The sequence below is a fragment of the Aspergillus luchuensis genome, chromosome 1, assembly GCF_016861625.1.
Source record: "Aspergillus luchuensis IFO 4308 DNA, chromosome 1, nearly complete sequence".
In the NCBI taxonomy this organism is placed as follows: domain Eukaryota; kingdom Fungi; phylum Ascomycota; class Eurotiomycetes; order Eurotiales; family Aspergillaceae; genus Aspergillus; species Aspergillus luchuensis.
Window position 1 is genome coordinate 5,993,372 of NC_054849.1, and position 19,128 is coordinate 6,012,499.

The 19,128-nt window shown below is 41.6% G+C and overlaps 3 protein-coding genes across 3 annotated transcripts; 1 reads left to right on the top strand and 2 right to left on the bottom strand.

Moving 5' to 3' along the window:
* Window positions 1–3,735: 3,735 nt before the first annotated feature.
* On the top strand, window positions 3,736–3,963 carry AKAW2_12032S (uncharacterized protein; the record flags this gene model as incomplete). The annotated part of the gene is made up of 1 exon (XM_041684583.1): window positions 3,736–3,963. The coding sequence occupies one exon, from the start codon at window positions 3,736–3,738 to the stop codon at window positions 3,961–3,963; it is 228 nt and encodes a 75-aa protein (XP_041538752.1).
* Window positions 3,964–4,496: 533 nt separating this feature from the next.
* AKAW2_12033A (beta-ketoacyl reductase) lies at window positions 4,497–5,829 on the bottom strand (the record flags this gene model as incomplete). Its single annotated transcript, XM_041684584.1, has 2 exons — window positions 4,497–5,384; window positions 5,443–5,829. 2 exons carry the CDS (start codon window positions 5,827–5,829, stop codon window positions 4,497–4,499), a joined length of 1,275 nt encoding a protein of 424 aa, XP_041538753.1.
* A 157-nt stretch (window positions 5,830–5,986) lies between these two features.
* On the bottom strand, window positions 5,987–12,737 carry AKAW2_12034A (type I iterative PKS; the record flags this gene model as incomplete). Its single annotated transcript, XM_041684585.1, has 13 exons — window positions 5,987–6,331; window positions 6,400–6,474; window positions 6,536–6,823; window positions 6,894–7,757; window positions 7,822–7,847; window positions 7,902–7,998; window positions 8,063–10,194; window positions 10,254–10,703; window positions 10,764–11,199; window positions 11,255–11,367; window positions 11,442–11,565; window positions 11,626–12,139; window positions 12,214–12,737. 13 exons carry the CDS (start codon window positions 12,735–12,737, stop codon window positions 5,987–5,989), a joined length of 5,988 nt encoding a protein of 1,995 aa, XP_041538754.1.
* Window positions 12,738–19,128: the final 6,391 nt, after the last annotated feature.

The window sequence follows — 19,128 nt, forward strand, 5'->3', positions numbered from 1 at the left end:
CCCGCGGGGACGGCCCCGCAACGCCGAAGATCTTATCCCATCCGCGTACCTTCTTAGTCGCCATCTGGGGCTGGGCCCCGATATTTGCAAATCCCGGTGTTCATACTGGATGAAGATGAAATGAATGACGCGGCTATGGTGTGAAATGAAGTGGATCTGAATAAGTGTTTGATGCATGTTGAAGAAGCTACGCTAGGGTAGTGGGAACCGATATCTATCAATCCCCGGCAGTCGCGGGCAAGCTACTGAATATTGTGCCTGAAAAGGCAAGAGAGTATAGGAAGCCATTTATATTGTGGGGCTGCTTTTTGCTCCTTCTGAAATGTTGTGGCCTTCGATTAGATTGACTTATCGGCCTTTCTGGTTGTTGTCCCTCTTATCAATCCGGAGACAGCCTACTTCGGAGATAAGGCAGGCGTGTAGTTTTCGGGGAGGGTGATTGCGAGCATAGAATTGACAAGACATGGTCGCCAACATTTTCGCGGAAGAACCGAGGATTATATACTCAACGAGTAATACAGAGTCAATTAGAGACATAACGATTAATGACACCCTATAATCATCTTGGCATAAGCCCCGGCATCCGCCCGGCAATGGCCGCCAGGGTCCGCCGGGATGCCGATCGTTTCTGGCCCCGGATATTCATACCGGCAGAATTCTGCATTCGGGGGTACCTTGCGAAGGGCGGGATCGTATCCCCGACCCGCCGGCCCGGGCGCGCACGGCAATTACAACTTCTTAATTAAGTATTGACTATTCAATAAGAATGTAGTGGGAAAAGAGCAAACTGAATATCCGTTCAATAGTACAATCAGAGTAACGTTGCTCAATTATTCACTCCGATGTTAATGCTGTCTCGTTGTTGCATTGAGTATCCGAAATATTTCAATATTTCAATCGAATACTGCCTAATTTGATTCTTCACTACTTCCTGTGTTTCTGTTATTGTCAATTGATGCTATGTTGCTGCTCACTGCGATCTCTATGCTGTGTCGACTAGATAACCCTATTATTTTCCGTATACAGAAGATCGGCCTCGCACATTGGGAACAACACAAGCATGTAGATGTTGGCCCGTCGGAGTTTATCTGGTTGTGAAGTACCTCCTATAAGCTAGGGATATCGGGCACGATACCGACTATAATCTACTGGAATATCTCGCCCATTCGCCCGACATTCCAGACTGCACTTACTTTGCGAAGGTCTCAGCTGCCCCCTCTCCCAGCAGTATTGGGTGTGGCTTTATACTCCAAGGTCTATGTAGTCAATAATTTGGCACAATTATATCCTGAAATCAAATTGGGTGAGGGAGGCAGTCCACTTTTGCGGTTTTGACTGTGAGTTGGGCGGCTCAAATGTCTCGGTTATTTAAGTTGTAACATGTAACGAGGCATTCATACCCACCACGCTGATTCATTGCTGCAAGTTTTCTAAGGTGTCCAGGACATGAAGAGATACTAACAATGCTATGATGGCTCTGTCGTGGCCCGGTGCTTACTGGTGAATTGACTAGAAGAGAATTGGTCAAAATTGGTTCCATTCTATCTGTTGCGACTCATAAACTAATGGTGCAGCACTCAATAGGATTAACTTTAATCGCCTCAGTAGCCTGGAACCAAATAAGTAAAGTGCGAAAGAGTGACATCAGAATCGAAACCTCGATTTCAGCAGCCGATCCCGTAAGCCCAAAATAGCCGGTCATTTGGAAATCCAGGTGTCAAGGATGCGATAAAGCTCAATGACCAAAGCTCGACATGGTTGAAATTCCTGCGATTTATAGAGCGGAGCTGTTGCGCTTGAATGCACTGCACTGCCAGTCATATCTCTATGCGTCCTTCTTAGCAGTCGTGTGCTCGGAAGAATGGACTTCGAATGCAGGAGGGTAGACCCGACGCTTCACGAATGCGGCTCAAGTGTAGGGTTATACTCCGGTGCTTCAGCCACGGCTTCCCCACGGTTTATGTTCATTTATTCACACTGATTATTGCGCAGTTCAATGAGATGTGGCTTCATGCATAATACTAACGTCATGGGTCAGAGGGATTGCCATTGCCGCTGTGGCCATGGTCAGGATCATAGGGGTGAGCCGCATGATGTGTTGAGTTATCGGCACTGTCGAGTGTTTCGATATCCAAGTGTTTGGGAATGGGAATGGCCTGGATTGATAGTCGTGATACATACAAAGAGAGTACCATGGCCTTTATATTTACCGCAGTGCTGTAGAACGACGCCAACATACGCTGGCCTTCCTGCGCCAATGTAGTTGCCTATACCATCATTCTACGAGGTGACCCACGACGTGTTCTCTGAATTGGTTCCGTCTCCGTTGATTGTATGTGAGAATTTACACAAGGGGCTTGATTGAGAGATTAAATGAAGGTTCCCGTGGAAGCAATGATCAGTGTATATGTCCTCTGTATAATGACAGTGCATCTGGATTATCACGACGAAACCCAGCAAAGGTTGAGTGATTGCCACTGACAACATCTTTGTGTTGCATTCTACACGAAACAAATGAGCGCGAAGAACCTTTGAGGACGCACATATGATGAGCCAATACGTTACATTACGTAGAGGCGAGGGTTCCCTGGTGTGGTTAGCCGTCCGGCGGAAAAAGACGCGGTGTGTGATTTAGAGATGGTTATTGGCACCGAGCGTCAATGCAATTGTATGCCACAAAGTTGATCAGCTCCGCGGAACATACTGACGTACTATCCCCGCACTCGTCGATGGGCTGCTATATTTCATGGTTGGGGTAGTCGAGTGCCTGTCTTCCGTTGATATGCAAGGCGAAATTTGCGGTGAGAACGGGTATAGTATGTATACCAACACCTTAAAACGATTCGAGTCGCTGAGTAGCAAGGGATGAATCCAGGAATGTCCGCCTTGCCTGATGTAAATATTCTCAAAGTGCTCTTCCATTATGTGACCGCGACTGTAGACCAGTCTAGGAAAGGGTATCACTGGCGAGATGTATGATAACATCTGCAAGGAGTGATGTTTGACTTAGATTTCTCTTCCCTATATGGAGATTTGTTTGGTCTGCCTGCAGCCTTCCCTTGCTTCCCACCAAGACAAGAACCCGGCTGACAGGGGGTAAGGGGCAAATGTCAGTGTACATGACGCGAATCAGGTGGAATAATCTTCCGGGTAATTGATATGCGCAGACCTAACCCCTTGAAATGCAGTACACCTCGTTACTCACACATATGCAGTGATCGACGCCATGGTGGTGAGTGGCTGCGACACTCAGTCTCGATCTATGTTTCTCTCGCTCTGAATTCGGGCTTGTTCAATCTTTTCAATACAATTCCTAGAATACTTGTTCAATGACCATCCGCAGTTGAAACGCGAGCAGAACAACAGCAGCAAGAGCCTGTTCCGAACAATCAGCAGCGGATTTTCCAAGAGACGATATGAAGCTTTACCTCACGAGGTCGATAAGACTATAGGCGACAATCATTTATCTACAACCTGCCAGTGCCAGAGCAGAAACAGAAGAAAGCCACCAGAGCTGAATATCTGCCTGATCAGCACTGTATTCTTTACCGCTGTCATCCTTTATTTACTTCTCGCCGTGTCATTTGACACGTACTTGAACTCGGAGAAGAACGCAGCTCTGCGTGGAAGTCTTCACTGGTGTATGCTTGAATGTATATTCAAACTGTCATCTTGCACTGACTTGTGATAGCACCAATTCTTGATGATGTGGAGCTACCCCAGCGCATAGCGACGATGAACAGCACTCTCTTACCGCCACCAGATCCGTCCATCGCCCGTCAAGAACCAGGACCAGAGAACGATGCTGAGTGGTACAAATACAATGACACACCACTGTTCTGGCTCACTCGGGAGGAGATTGAAACGCTCGGCCAGAACCCCGTACGGCTGCAAGATGAGACCGTGAGTATTGGGGACAAGAGGAAGACCTCTATGTGGGAAAGTAAGAACCAGTCTTTATAGTTGGGGTGTGAGTGCGTGTCTTCTGACATTGCAATTTACTCTACACTGTTTCATCACACAAGGCGATATCAGATCGTCCACAGCTGGCAGGCTCGATAATTGAAACGATGTAACTGAATCTGACCATTGCTCGTCACTCCTGCCAGATATGGTTCCAATGGAGTTTGCAACTTGGGGGTTGCAATTGTTTCTGTCTGATCCCAGCAACTTTGATTTGGTCAATAGGAAGCATTACATTACTAGGCGCAGATGTACTCCACCTTTTAGACATATATATATTGATATATAGATATATAGATTTTTCTCTTGGTTATGGTCTACCTGCTTTCGAAGAGAAAAGGTTGTTTTTTTGTTTTCCTTCTTGAATTTCTGTATGTTCATTCTATACCGACCACTACTTCAAAGGTCCCATTGCTGCGGAGTGACCTCCCCATACCTGCCTGCCATCCATGCTGTAAACGCCAAGTAGAATGTCGTTCTGGCTCTTTATTCCTAAACCGGGCGTCGAGGGATGCATGTTCGGCGGAAAAAATTTACTTCTCAGAAGAATTGTGCTGTCCCTCACCTCCTAGGTACTTCTCCTGAAGTGAATCGATAGCTAGCACCCCTAGCTGCTGTACGGAACCCAGCGAGGAGATTTGCAGCACGCTGATTTCAAGCCCAAGGTTCTGACGCCACCATCTGCGTATCTCGACACTGACCAGGGAATCAAGGCCTAGGGCAGTCAACGAGGAGGTTATATCCATACTTTCCTTGCGCAATGACATGATGGAGCACAGCATATTCACAATCTCGTTGGTAACAATCTCGAGGCTCGAGTCCTCGCGCAAGACCTCGGGGTTGGCAGCCACCGTGTTGAGGAATTGTTTCAAGGGACTGTCGCCCGAGACCAGACCGCTCCTACGAGATGTGTTCAGGTTGCGATGCACGCTCACTCGGACGTCATCCTTGGCAAGGCCGTTGAGTCCCCTTGTTTGGGATATATAGCCGACAAGGAGGTCGGCGATCCCACCTGAGCTCTCGGCCCCGGCGGCTTTTGCAGCACGGTGCTGACTAAGAACCACCCGGATCGATTGCAGGACTTCGCTCTCGGAGAGTAGAAGGTTGACGCCCTTCAGTTTCTGGAAGGTTGCGGCGTGCTCACTGACGTAGCCCACTTCACCCATGACGCCGACGTCAATGACATTGGCCGGCAGCCCGAGAGCTCGGCGATGATGGGTCAGGGCATTCTGGAAGGTGCCTCCAGCAGCGTAGTTGGTCTGCCCCCAGTTCCCTTGATGACCCACAATGGAACTGAAGATGAGGAAGAAGTCTAGGTCCATATTGTGGTCAAAGACCTGGTGCAGATTCCACGCTCCCTGCACTTTGGGTGCGGTTGCTCCCTCCCAGTCTTCTATTGTCATCTGCACTACAGATCGATCCTGCAAGGATTCATTGGTCAATAACTTCACGATAATATTTGTTTGCAGGATGCCTTACTCTTAATAGCATTGGCATGTGTAGCACACCTGCGATAGGTCGAGGGCTAAGTTCCACTGCCCGCCTGATGTCCTCGATGTTCGTGACAGTTCCTGTAACCAGCGTGGTGTTGCCACCCAAAGCTTGAAGTTCGCGAAATACCTCTTCCGTCCTGGGCTTGGTGTGCGCAGTGGGAGAGAGATAAACCAGATACCGCGCCCCATTCTCAATCATCCAGGCCGACACAGCTCGACCCAGTCCACCCAGGCCACCCAGGCCACCGACAAGGAGGTATGCCTTCTCGCTAAAAAAGAGTGGTGAGCTTTCAAGACCGACGTTTGTGGGTAACTCCTTCGGCTCCTCGGGCATCTTCACCACAATCTTCCCGATGTGCTGTCCACCTTGCATGTATCTGAATGCCTTTGTGACCTCGGCTGCGTGGAATACATGGGTAGGATAGACCGGCTTCACATGGCCTTGTATGATGAGGTCTGCGCATTGCTCTAAGTACCTGGTGTTATTAAATGATTAGTACATGGGCCTGCCACTTGCGCGAAATGCCCACTCACCGTTGGATCACCTGCGGCTTCCGATCAATCAACACGGATAGGTCAACACCGGAGAAATTCCGGTTGTCTGCGAACTCGTTCATACTGAGCATTCCGTAGTCAAGGAAATCGCGCTTGCCAAGTTCTATCATTGTTCCGAAGCTGGCAACGCACCGCCAGGATGCGTGAAGCAGCTCTCCAGACAGGGAGTTCAGCACCACGTCGACTCCTCTCCCCTCGGTGTCGTGAAGGACCTGATCGGCGAAGCTGGCATCTCGTGAATTGTAGATCCGGGATCGCGGGATCCCAAAGTTCTCCATGAGAAACCGAACTTTTTCTTCGCTCCCAACGGTGGTATAAATCTATATCCAATGAGCTTCAAAATATCCCTAAATCTGGAGCTATTACTTCGGTATCTCATATGACTAACCTCGGCCCCGATCATTTTACTAAGCTGAATAGCAGCCTGGCCAACGCCTCCGCAAGCCGAGTGAATAAGAATAGTCTGAGAAAGATCGTCAGCTTGAGAGAACTGAAAATAGACAACTACTAGTAGCAAAACTTACATCTCCTGATTGCAACTTGGCAAGCTCCATCAGAGAGTGGATCGCGGTTAAAAACACACTTGGGATAGTGGCAGCGTCCTCAAAGCTCAGGCTGTCCGGAATACGAACACAGAGATTCTCTGCCGTAATCACACTGGTTGAGAAGCATCCTCTTGAGGCCCCGGTCATTACTCGATCGCCTGGTTGAACTCGGGTAACCCCAAATCCGGTCCTGACAACTGTTCCTGACCCTTCGAGTCCCAGTGCGGTCTTCGATCCAGGGATTACGCCCATTGCAATGAGCACATCCTGAAGGCAGAAATGATAGTCAGCATTTCAAAATTGCTCGACAATGAACTCCCGTGTAGGCTCTGCCCACCTTGAAGTTGAGCCCAATAGCCTCCAAGCGAATCTCAACCTCGTTGTCGCCCAGTTCTCTTGTATGAGTCTGTATCCAAGCCAACGAGTCGAGCGACCCATTCTTCTCAATGAATAACTTTCTTCCAGTGCCCTCTTCCGGTTCCTCTGCGTGCTCACTTGGCGAGTATGGGAAATATCTGGGAACATGTACTGTACCGTTGGCGACCGCGTATTCAGGGTCAATCTCCGCTCCCTCTCGCTTCTTCTGCGCGAGAAAGTTTGCTACAGTCTTTAACAAACCATCCGTGGCTTCTTGGGAAGCAAGGTCGTCGACTTCCACTGTCACAAAATCAACCGATATTTCGAACCGGAGATTCCGCGCCACTCCCAACACTAGTGCATAGCGTGGATCGGTGCAGTGCATCTGGCAGTTCTTCGTTAGCCAGACCATTCCTTCAAACTCACTCGAGGTAGTATAGGCAACGAAGGCGTCCCAATCCTGGCCATTGATTTCGTGGAAGAAGGGGCTTTCTAGGTCCAATAAGGAAACCACAAGTTGCCCTGTCGGCATATCCTGGCCCAGCTTTTGCCAGGAAACATCGTAGCCCATCTTAATAAAGCTGCGCTCGATATTCCTTGCTGCGTCGCTAATCTTGGAGTGATACAGGAGGGTAATCGGTGAGCGGGCAGAGGCTCCTTCGTCCGCCGCTGGAGAGGAGATAATGTAAGCATTAACCTGGTAGGGCTCTTCATCATCGTAGACGGCGGAGTCAACTCCATTGAATCCGGCCTTCCGGAGCTCTTCGTCCCATCTCTGAACGGGGACATAGGGCTTGGTGCTGCGTCCGTCCTCGCTGCCCAACCACCACCCTGGAAGTGTACCCTGCCACATGCTATTAGTACAGAGAGAATGAGATTTTTTTTAAAACAGTTTCTTCTCAACTTACCATAATGAAGGACATGAAAAGCATCTCTGGCATTTTGTGAGCGGCACGTCAGAAAGAACCTTTCGATTATTGAAGCTCACCTGTGCAAAGCTCTTGAAGAAAGAGCTTACCGCCGGGTGCAAGCAGTTTTCGAACATTGCATAGAGTTGTGTGTAGCGAAGGCGTTGCATGTAAGACCTGCATTATCATAAACCAGTGCACACAAGAGTAGAAGGGTGACAGTGGAGAGGAGGAATCTTACATTGTCGGCGATGATCAGGTCAAATCTGTGAGATGAAAAACCTTGCTCTTCGGGGTCTTTGGTAATATCGAGAACACGGTAATTCACCTGTTCGTAGCTCTGAAATTGCTCCTTCGCTCTGGCGAAAAAACCCGGGGAGATGTCGGTAAAGGTGTACTCCGAGTACATGCGCATGCCGGCATTGGTAACAAGCGACTTAAGAGCTCTGGCTGTTGTACTGCCAGTCCCTGCGCCGATCTCGAGGATTTTTATGGTAGGCCTGGTGTGACCCATCGTGGCGAAGAAAGATTCTATCTGCTTCTTGGAGGCGTATAAGTTTGACAGAACATTATCTTTCGTCAGGAGCTCCAGTGGCTCAATCTCGCCCGTCGCCAGACTCGTAATGTTCTCGAATATGGATTCCACGGCCATCCTCAGAGGTGCTGATTGCTCATTTTCCACTGCATTCACTGATCTTGCTTTGATGAGGGAAAGGCGTTGTTGCGAGTCCAATGCTGCCCAATCACGAGCCTCGGGGATGATATGGTTGTACTCGCCATTGGTAATCCGCGTTGTCTCCGTTTCAAGCCAGCTTTTATATTTGGTAAAATGATCGATCAGGATATCGGTGGATCGAAGACGCTCGTGAGTTGCGAGGACACAGAGAACGGTGAGTTGTTCCAGCAAAATCGCATTGTTCTTGCTAGACTTCACCTGGAAAAGGTCCTGATATGGCACGAGGTCGATATGAGGAGCCCACTTCATCTCCACTGCCGCCAGATCGTCAACCCTCTCCGCCATATCCAGGCTACTGAATGTACAGCCCTGCATCTGGAGAACAGGCTCCCCATTCGAAAAGGCCACTATGCGCCCATCAAGTGCATCGCCCTCTGCTGCACCAACAGATACCTGGATACGGACAGCTTCGCTTGCGGGTGCGACTTGAAGCTCCGTGATTGTCTTTGGTACCACTGGACGCTCGATCTTGCGTGGCTTTCCGCCACATTTTGCCAGGATCATCAGCTGCAGACACTGGTCGATGATGGTGGGATGAATGTGATAATAAGACTCGCTATCCGCGAACTTGTCATTCACTGTAGCAATTGCATTGCCACCCGTCGGATCCACCGTAATATCCTCCAGACCCTGGAAGGTTGGCCCGTACGTCAAGCCAAGGGTGGAAAGAGCGCGGTACCAGACGAGCGAATTGATTCTGCGGGGCAAGGAATCTCCAAGACGACAATCATCTCTTGGTTTCCACTGTCCGCCCCTTACCAGGCCAGTAGCATGCTTCGTCCAGTGATCGTTGACGAAGGAAGAAATCGTGAACTCAAAAGCCGCCGAGTCCGATACGCTGGTGATCTTTGCCGGTCTGAGATTGGTTATCAGCTCCACCGGAGTCCCTGCTTGAAGAAGCAAAGCATTGTTCATATGCAGCCGATGGACAGTATACTGGGGTATGCTAGTTATCCTTCGCATGGCTTCTCCGACTATAGCGACATATCCAGCACCTGGAAAGACAATGTCACCGCCGACCCTATGATCTTCCAGCCACGGCACATCCTCCAGTCGCAGAATATTTCTCCACGCAGGCTCCAAATCGCTGGCCTCCAGCACTGGCGACCCCAAAAGCTCATGATTCGGAAATTTCCGGAGCCTCCACTGCTTCGTGACCCTGCTTTCTTCCCAGTATGAGGTGCGTTCCTGCCAAGGGTAAAGTGGCATGTCTGTGAGAACTGTCTCGTCCCGAGTTCCGTTGACACGACCGAGGTTGACGTCCAAACCAAGAGTATAGATATGGCCCGCCGTGGCCATCAAACTGCCCACCAAGTCCTTTCCTCTGACCAGTGAGGAAACGTGAACGGGATTCGCCGGCGATCGACTAGATGAAAAGATCTGCCGGAGGGGACCGGCCAGTGTTGAGTGCGGCCCGATCTCGAGGAACACCGCACTTTCTTCGTCCTTGAGTAAGGACTCAACCGCGGAACAGAAGCGCACGGGGGACTCCAGGTTCTTCTGCCAGTACGCAGCGTCTAGCTGAGGCGGACCCGATTCAGAATCTGTGGTCACTGTTGAATATGGAAGGGGGGGATGAGTTCCAACGTATCTTTCGAGGATGGCCCTGTATTTCTCCCCGATGGCTCTCATGTGATCTATTTGCCGCGAGCGTCAGTGGGCAAATACATGTATATATAACAGGCATGAAACTCACGGGAATGGTATGCAATATTAACTTGAAGGCGTCTGTAGAAGGTTTCCGGCCGTGCAAGTTTGATTCTCTCGGCGACAGCTTCGACCTTGTCCACATCGCCAGAGATAGTCACACTCTGAGGACTATTCTCGCAGGCAACTACTGCTCCCTCCACCAAAAACGTTTCAACTTCCTGGGCACTCAAACCAACGGCAGCCATGGCCCCTTCAACCGGGAGTGAGCTGGCCAACTTCCCGCGGTAGAAAGCAACCACAATCGCTTCTTCTGCTGTCAAGCTCCCCATCGCATACGCTGCAGCTATTTCTCCACTAGAATGGCCCACTACTGTGGCTGGCCGAATGTTCCACTCGGCGAATAGGTCCACGAGGCCAATTTGGAGGGCTGTGCACAGAGGCTGTACGAACTCTGCTTTGCCGGTCCAGGATCCGACGGCTGCATCAGCCAAAGTCTCTGATTGCTGTTAGTTAGCATAGGCCCTTGCACCAGGGTGGCTAGGTTCATTGGTTATACCTGAGATTGTCCATGATGGGGGATCCTCCAACCCCCGCAAGGCTATATCCATTCTTTCTATGCTGTTTCGGAAGGAAGGTAAAGCCTGCAGAAGCTCGGCTGCCATACCTGCCCATTGCGCGCCTTGCCCGTTAAAGACAAAGACCAGGCTTGGGGACTTCGCAGGGGATCTGCGCGCATCCGACAGCGCAGGCTGACCGTCGTCATCACTTGTCACGAAGCCTCGACATATCATGTGGTCTCGACGCTGACAAAGTGTGTATGCGATGTCGATTGCGGGGGCTTGGCTGGTAGCCAGATACTCCTTTGTGGCGTTAATTCGGGCACTGAGGGATTCCATGCTGTCAGCAGACACAACATGGACATATGGGCGCCCTTTGCTGTCTTTGTTCTTCTTTACGCCCCTGACATGGAATGGAGCGGATTCGACAATGGCCTACTGGGATTAGAGAATGCACAGAACTGTCTAAGCTGACCTTCGGGTGACTTACATGCGCGTTGACGCCGCCAATACCGAAGGAGTTGACACTGACCCTTTCCATGCGGTCTGCTGGCCAGGGGGTAATTTCAGTGGGCACTCTGAGTTGGGCTTCCTCGAAGGGAACTGGATCATCACAGTAATGATTGTCAGTATCGGGGATTGAAATGAAATAGAGGGATTGGAGGGTCTTCTCGTACTGCCTGGATTGGGTGTGCTGAAGTGAATGTTTGGCGGGATCTGTCTGCGCTCGAGAGCCAGCGCAGCTTTGATCAGGCCGGTAAGTCCGGAGGCACCCTCAGAATGGCCGAGATTGGGTTTCACCTACAAGCAAACGCGGTCAATGGCAAGTCTTAAGACTGTTGAGAAAAGGATGGATAGTACCGCGCCCATAATAATCCCGTTTTCACCAAAAACGTTGGCAATCGCCCCAGCCTCGATTCGATCTCCGAGAGCGGTTCCTGTTCCATGAGCCTCGATATAGCCCGTCTGAGCAAGGTCTGAAATTCCAGCCTGCTCATAGGTTTTCCGGATGAGCGCTGCTTGGGCCTCGGCGCTGGGAGTGGATAATCCTGGAGTTTTCCCATCACTGTTTGTCCCCGTTCCCCGAATAACACCGCGGATGGGGTCATTGTCACGAATTGCATCCTCAAGCTTCTTTACATAGATAGCGTTAATTGCCTCACCGCGAGCGTATCCATTTGCAGAGGCGTCAAACGTCTTACACATTCCGTCTGGAGAGAGTGCTCCTTCTTCAGTCATGGCAATTGTATAAGTTGGTGTGAGGAGGAGGCTGGTTCCTGCCACGATGGCGGATGAGCATTCCCCTGTTGCAATGGCACGTTGAGCCATATCAAGTCCGACCAGAGATGAGGAGCAGGCCGTTCGAACTGTGCAGCTGTTGCAATAATTCGTGTCAGCAACATGGCGTCATCAACGGGGCATGACACCATAGCCCTATCTAGAACGTACCTTGGCCCTGTGAGGTCGTAGTGGTAAGAGACGCGATTGGCAATGGCAAAGTCACCTGTGCCACCAACCCGACCCTGGCCCAAATTTTGATAGTCTTTGCGGGTCATATCCAGCCAGTCTTCTCCAAAGACTCCGACAAAGCACGCAATGTCCTTGCCCTGCCAGTCGACCTGACCTCCGCTCTCCATGCATTCCCAGACCACCTTCAGTAGTAGCCGTTGCTGTGGGTCCATTCTGGCCAGCTCGATGGGGGAGATGTTGAAGAATTCCGCGTCGAACTTGCCAATGTCTTCATCCAGGCAATAAGCATACTTGCACCGCACCGATCCGCTTTTTCCCGACTCGCTGTAGAACCCATCGATGCTGTACCGGTCTGCGGGTAGTTCCCTACGAGCGCACCGCTTGTTCACGAGAAGGTCCCAGAATTCAGAGTCGTTCGTTACTCCTCCGGGGAGCCTCAACCCAATCCCTACGATGGCTAGTGGGCAGGAAGTGGCCGTCTCAGAGGTTGCAATGCTGCCCATCTTGGTCGAAGGTGAATTGGAAGAGGCAACAAGTGTTTTCACAAAATGGATAGTTTAAGTTCTTGATTTCAATGATTCAATGGAATGGTATATGTTTGTCGGCTTTCATATGACAGGGCAGTCTTCTCTTTATATGTCCAGCCAAGGACTCCTACCAATGCCTAGTCTACCACACAACAATCCCTTTCTACGGGTCTTACTGTACCAGCGCAAGACCCTCTTATCCGAATCATCGCCCACAGGGGCCGCTCAATTTCGCAGCCTAATGCATACCCGTCAAATCCGCTCTTGCCCGAGAAGTTCAAAATTTGGGGACCCACACAGGTTCAGATGCATGCAGACATAGATACAACGTAGGAATGACATCAAAAAAAAAGTAAGCTTCGCAGTTCGTACTTTGGTATAACGACATGTTCAGCTAATCATCATTGCTTTCCTACATACTCAGCAAGCCACTACGTGACAAGTTTGGATGGCAGCACTTGTGTCCACGTCTCAATATCAGAGCAATCTCCTGCAGCAGATATCACTTCGGACTGATGCGTCACCGGGTCGTATGAATAGTCCGAAACAAACTGCATATTATTCCCCGTGACATATGTCACATGGAGCAGTGAAAGCGTCCTGGTATGTATGAGTCAATATCCTTGTTCACCGGCTCGATGTGTAACCTTCCCCACTGCACCTATTGCCATTGGCTCTTCCTGTATGTAGAAGACATATTCTACATAGTACGAAATGCCTCGTAGTTTAGTGGGTCATTGACACTCGACAGCGCGGGCAGTATCAGGTGGGTGGGTATTAATTGAAACTTTACTCTGTCCTGCATGGGATGCGTTGTGCGGTGTGCATTTGATATGCACTTGTTCACCGGAGCATATGAAGGTCAATAGGACGAGTACCTCTTGTTCTCATCCGTAACCAGCATTTGGTGAAGGTGAAGAGTTCTGAATCTCCGTCCCTATGCACGTGTCACGTGGATGTATCTGACACCGCGCAGTCATCCACTTAGCAAACCGCAATGAGCTAGCGCGATTGAAGCATATTTGCCATGCCAGCGTTATTCTCATATGTTTGATGCTGCATCTATATTACTGCTCTTGGTCAACCTTGGACCAACCTCCGGGGCCCACTGGTGGAGGGAAAAGTCATTGGGATCTTCATCTATCACCCTTTTTATCCCCTGTGACGCTCTGTATCCTAATTAAAGTTCACTTGCCATTGTATATTTCAGAAGGCACCTGGGCGGCCTTAATGATCAATGTATGACTTCAATATAAAGTGGATACTCAAAACGGTGGCTGCAGATAGATCTCACAGATGGAGTACTGGGGTTACCCCAATAATAGAGGGGATCCATCATATATTCAAGTCCGGTGGTCGCAGCGCCCTTCGCAAGGATCGGACATTTCACAAGCCCCCGTACATACTAGCGGTGTACCTTTGGCAGGAAGTTGCAGATCTGGGTCGTGATGTTCGATAAACTTGCCTGATAAAGCCTCGTAATAGCATACATCGCGGATGGCTCGGTATCTGACATCGGGTCTCAGTGGAAGCCGCTCAAGATTGTATGACCACACACACCAATGCTTTACCTTGGTGGTGATGTCGTGAAGAACATATTTAGGTTCTGGGTAGTACAACAGGCATCTGATCTATGCACGGCTCCCAGCCGTGTGTACTGTACTTTGTATATCCTGTAAGTAGGATGGAGAGATGTATTTTGACTAGAGTGGTTAACGGCCAGGGTAGGGTAGGTTAATGGAAAAATTTATACCTGTCGTCAGGTTAATGGTTAGGTATAAGAGTTTCTTATACCTAACTGCGGAACAGCTAAAAATAAGATAGTTAACTATCTTAATTATTCTTAATATTAAGATCTATCTGTTATACTCTTTTAGACTGTAGCATAGGTAAAGTATACTTAAATTAATAATTATTTATTCTGACTGTTTATATTTTTTTAGATAATTAATATAAGACTAATCTTCTTGATTCTAAAAATAATTAAAAGAAAGAAAACAGTATACTTTATTTTATTTTAATTTATTTAATCTAATGTTATCTCAGGTGGTAATAAAAATTAAATTTATAAAAAAAAGCTACTCTTACAGTCTGAAATAATAATAAATATATATATTTATAACTCTGTTTTAATTATATATTATTTATAAATTATAAATATTTTTTAAACTACTTCTCCAGGCTGGTAAATCTCTCTGAAAATTATTTTATATATTAATAAATAGACTTATTATTTTTTTTATAAATTTAAAAAGATTTCTAAGTATTTATAATAGATTTAAATACTATAAATTATTTGTATTATTTAATTATAATATTTTATACTATTCTGTTTATTTAGTTTATCTGGAAATTTATATTTTCTATTAATTATAAATTTAAAAATTTAAGCAGTATTTTATTAAGGTTTATAAAAGACTTTTACAGATTTTATTAATAATAATATTATTATAATAATTATAAAATATTTTTATAAAACTTCTATTTATATTACTTAATAAAATCTAATTATCTATTATATTAGAGATATTTTATATAATAATTACTAGATACTGTAAAATCTTATTTATAAATAAGATTAAAAGATGCCTCTAATAAAAACTTATTATTATTAAATATTTCTAATATATATAAATATAATAAATTATATTTATATTAATATATATTTAAAAGCAAAATAATATTATACTAGTTAAGTTTTTTTTATTTTTTATTTTCTTTGATTACTTGTACAGATAGATAATCTATTATAAATTAATTATAATTATTAAATTTTTTCTTAGAAAATATTATTAAATTTTTTTTCTTTATTTTACAGATCTTTATAAATTATAATACCTGGATAGAAAGTAGTTTTTTAACTTATATTATCTTTTTTTTTAAAATTTTAATATTAAGTGTGTTACAAAGTATCAGAAAATTATTTTATATTTAATTTTTTTAAAAAAAATCTTTATCTTTTATAACTGATAGTAAATAACTGTTTTTAATTAGATTTATATATAAGATTAGAAACTATTCTTTTACTTTAATTAAGAAAAGATAATAATAGTATAAATTTATTTTTAAAAAAATATATTATTTTTTAATAGAATTTTTTATATTTTCTATATTATATACTTGTATATTTTATAGTATTTAATAATTAATAATTTTAGGACTACTTCTATGAGTTATTATTTTTATAAAAGCTGTAAAAAATAAATATTCTAATATATTTTTAAATAAATTATTAAATAAATATTAGATAAAGAATTATTACAGATATATAAATACTAATAGTATTTTTAAAAATATTAATCTAGAAATTTTATTTTTATATAAAATTTCTAAATTTTCTAGTAAATTAATATTATTAATACCTGCTATATTATTTTTAAGTTTCTATTATTTATAATAAAAAAAATTTTTTAATTAAATATTATATTTTTTTATTACCTGCTGCCTGCTGTTTTATATTATTAAATATATTTAATTTAAATAAATAATTAATCTTACTGTTCTAGTACTTTTCTGAATATTTATTTTTTTTATTAGATATAAATAAAAAAGTATTTCTTAGAGCTTTTAAAAAGATATATATTTAATTATTATTAAAGTTTCCAGACAGCGGGTGTATATTAATTATAATTAATTATTAAATTAATTTAGATTAAAAAATATTTCTTATTTTAACTAGATATTTTCTGATAAAAAATATAAATTATTATAAGATTTTATTAGATTTCTAACCAGTATCTAGATTTTATACTAGTAAGAATCTAGCTAAAACTATTTTAAAAATCTTATAAAAATATTATTTTATTTACCAGCTATTAGGGGTAACTACTAATAATATTAGTAATAATAATATTATATTTAATATTATTATATTAAAACTCCGGGCTCAGCTTAGCCAGGATATTTATTTTTATAATATTATAATAAATTCTGATCTTGTAAAGATTATTTAAAATTAATATTATATTTTTTATTTAATTTATATTATTCAGCTTTTTATTAATATTTTTCTTTAGAAACTCTGAATTAAGACTGTGAATAAAATAGTTAAATATATATAAAAAAATAATAATAAAAAATTAAAGATCTCTTCTAGTATCTTCCAGATAATTAAAAAAATATATAATAAAAATTATTTGTAGAAGACTTCTACAGGATTTTCTAGAAATTATTTATAAAAATCTTATATAGAATATTCTAGAAGTTATCTGTAGAAGATTTTTAAAAATAACTTTTATAATCTATCTATTTTCTTTTATTTATTTTTCTGATTTGTGATTATAGATTCAGAAAATTATATATTTTATAAATATAAATTTTTAATATTAGGAGAAGTTTCAGCTTACTTAATAATTAAAATTTATTTTAATATATTATTTTTTTTTAATTATAAAATCTGATAGAACTTGATTTATCTTATAATTTATTATATAATTAAATTATATTTAATTATTAAGAATTTTATCCAGCACTGGGATCATGATAATATTAATTATTTTTATTTTATTTTTATAAAATAGAAATAGTTAAAATACCTGCTTGAACTTTTATATTTTTTTTTTATTTTTTATTTATCAAAGAACAGTGAACTTATAATTTATAACATTTATAATATTTATAATAATCTTTTTAATTATTTTAATTAGTCTATTAACCGGCTGGCACGGAAGCGGGTACTTTAAAAAAAAATTTTTAGAATCTGGAGAATATATATCAGAATTCAGAAATTTTATAAATATTATTATTAGATTTACTAAATTAAAAATTATATCTATATAATTATAATAATTTTAGATTTTATATTAAAACTTAAAAAATTTAAGAAGGATACCTAGCTAGATAATAATATTAATTAATATTTTAAATATTAAATTATTTTTAAAAGAATTTTTTATTTTTATTATTAATAGAATCCTGTTATTAATATATTATTCTCAGTTTTTAGTATATTTTCAGATCTGGATAAGGTCTTTTATAATATTTTAAAATATTAGAAATTCTTGTTTTTTATAATAATATTTAAAAAATTTAAGATTTATCTTAATATTAAAAATATATAGACTATTAAAGACTGGAATATTAATTTAATTATTTTTAAAATTATACTTATATTAACAGTTATCTAGAAATTACTAGATATTCTGATATTCTTGTTTACTGGAAATTTAATTATAATTAATTTTTTATTTTTTATTATATAGCTAGAGACTTCTTAATTATTATAATTAATAATATCAGTATTAAATATTTTTTAATAATTTTTAAGATATCTGTTATTATTACTGGAGCTATTTATATTTTAAAATTATTAAAGTTCTTATACTCTAGATATATATTAATTATTTTATTATTATTAAAAAATATTAGAATATTCTTGATAATCTTTCTCTGGATTCTATTATATTTATAATTAAAAATTAAGAAGATAATAAGCTAATAATAATTTTTTATATTAATAAGAATAAGAATCTAGATAATTTTAATAATAATTTTAAAAATAAAATATTATTAAAAAAAAGAAGATTAAGTTTTTTTTTAGTCTAGTAATATTATATATATCTAAATATAAATAAATATTTAAATTATATAATTTTCTTATTATCATGACCACTGACCAGGATAATATAAAAAATAATTTTAATAATAATTTATATATTTCTTTCTAGTAATCTAATATAATTATATTTAGATTTCTAGTATTATTTGTAAAAGTCTAACACGGGAGCTATTAGGCTACTGGCTGCTAGCCAGAGAATCTAATTATTATTAATTAATAATTAATTTAATTAATACCTATTCTAATAATATAGTAATTAAAAATATATTATTATTAGTATATTATTTCTGTAAAGTTACTGTATAAATGATTAATTAATTTATAATTATTAATTTTCTGAGTATATCTGACCTTCTTAACCTGTAGACAAGATTAGTTAAAATAATCTTTTAACTATAATCTATTCTTAATTATACAGTTAAGAGGATTCTTATACCTTAACCTAACTGTCAGGTTACGGTTAAGGTTAGGTTAAGGTATAACGGTCAGGTATAACCACTCTAATTTTGACTGTTACTTGACAGGCTTTCATGTAACGGATTTTAGTGTTTGCAAGACATCCAATATGCTAGTCTCTATATACATTACTAACTTAATTCCCTTTGGTCAACTTCTTTACAATTCCTCGAGATCTATCTGTATCCATGTTGTTTTGACATATATTTATTTCAATTATATTACTAAAAAATAAACTTACTAATATCTACTAGAAATGAATAAATATAATTAGAAATTTTATATTATAATCTAATATATGTACAGAATTAAAAAATTCTGATATATATACAGTAATTTATAACCAAAACTCCC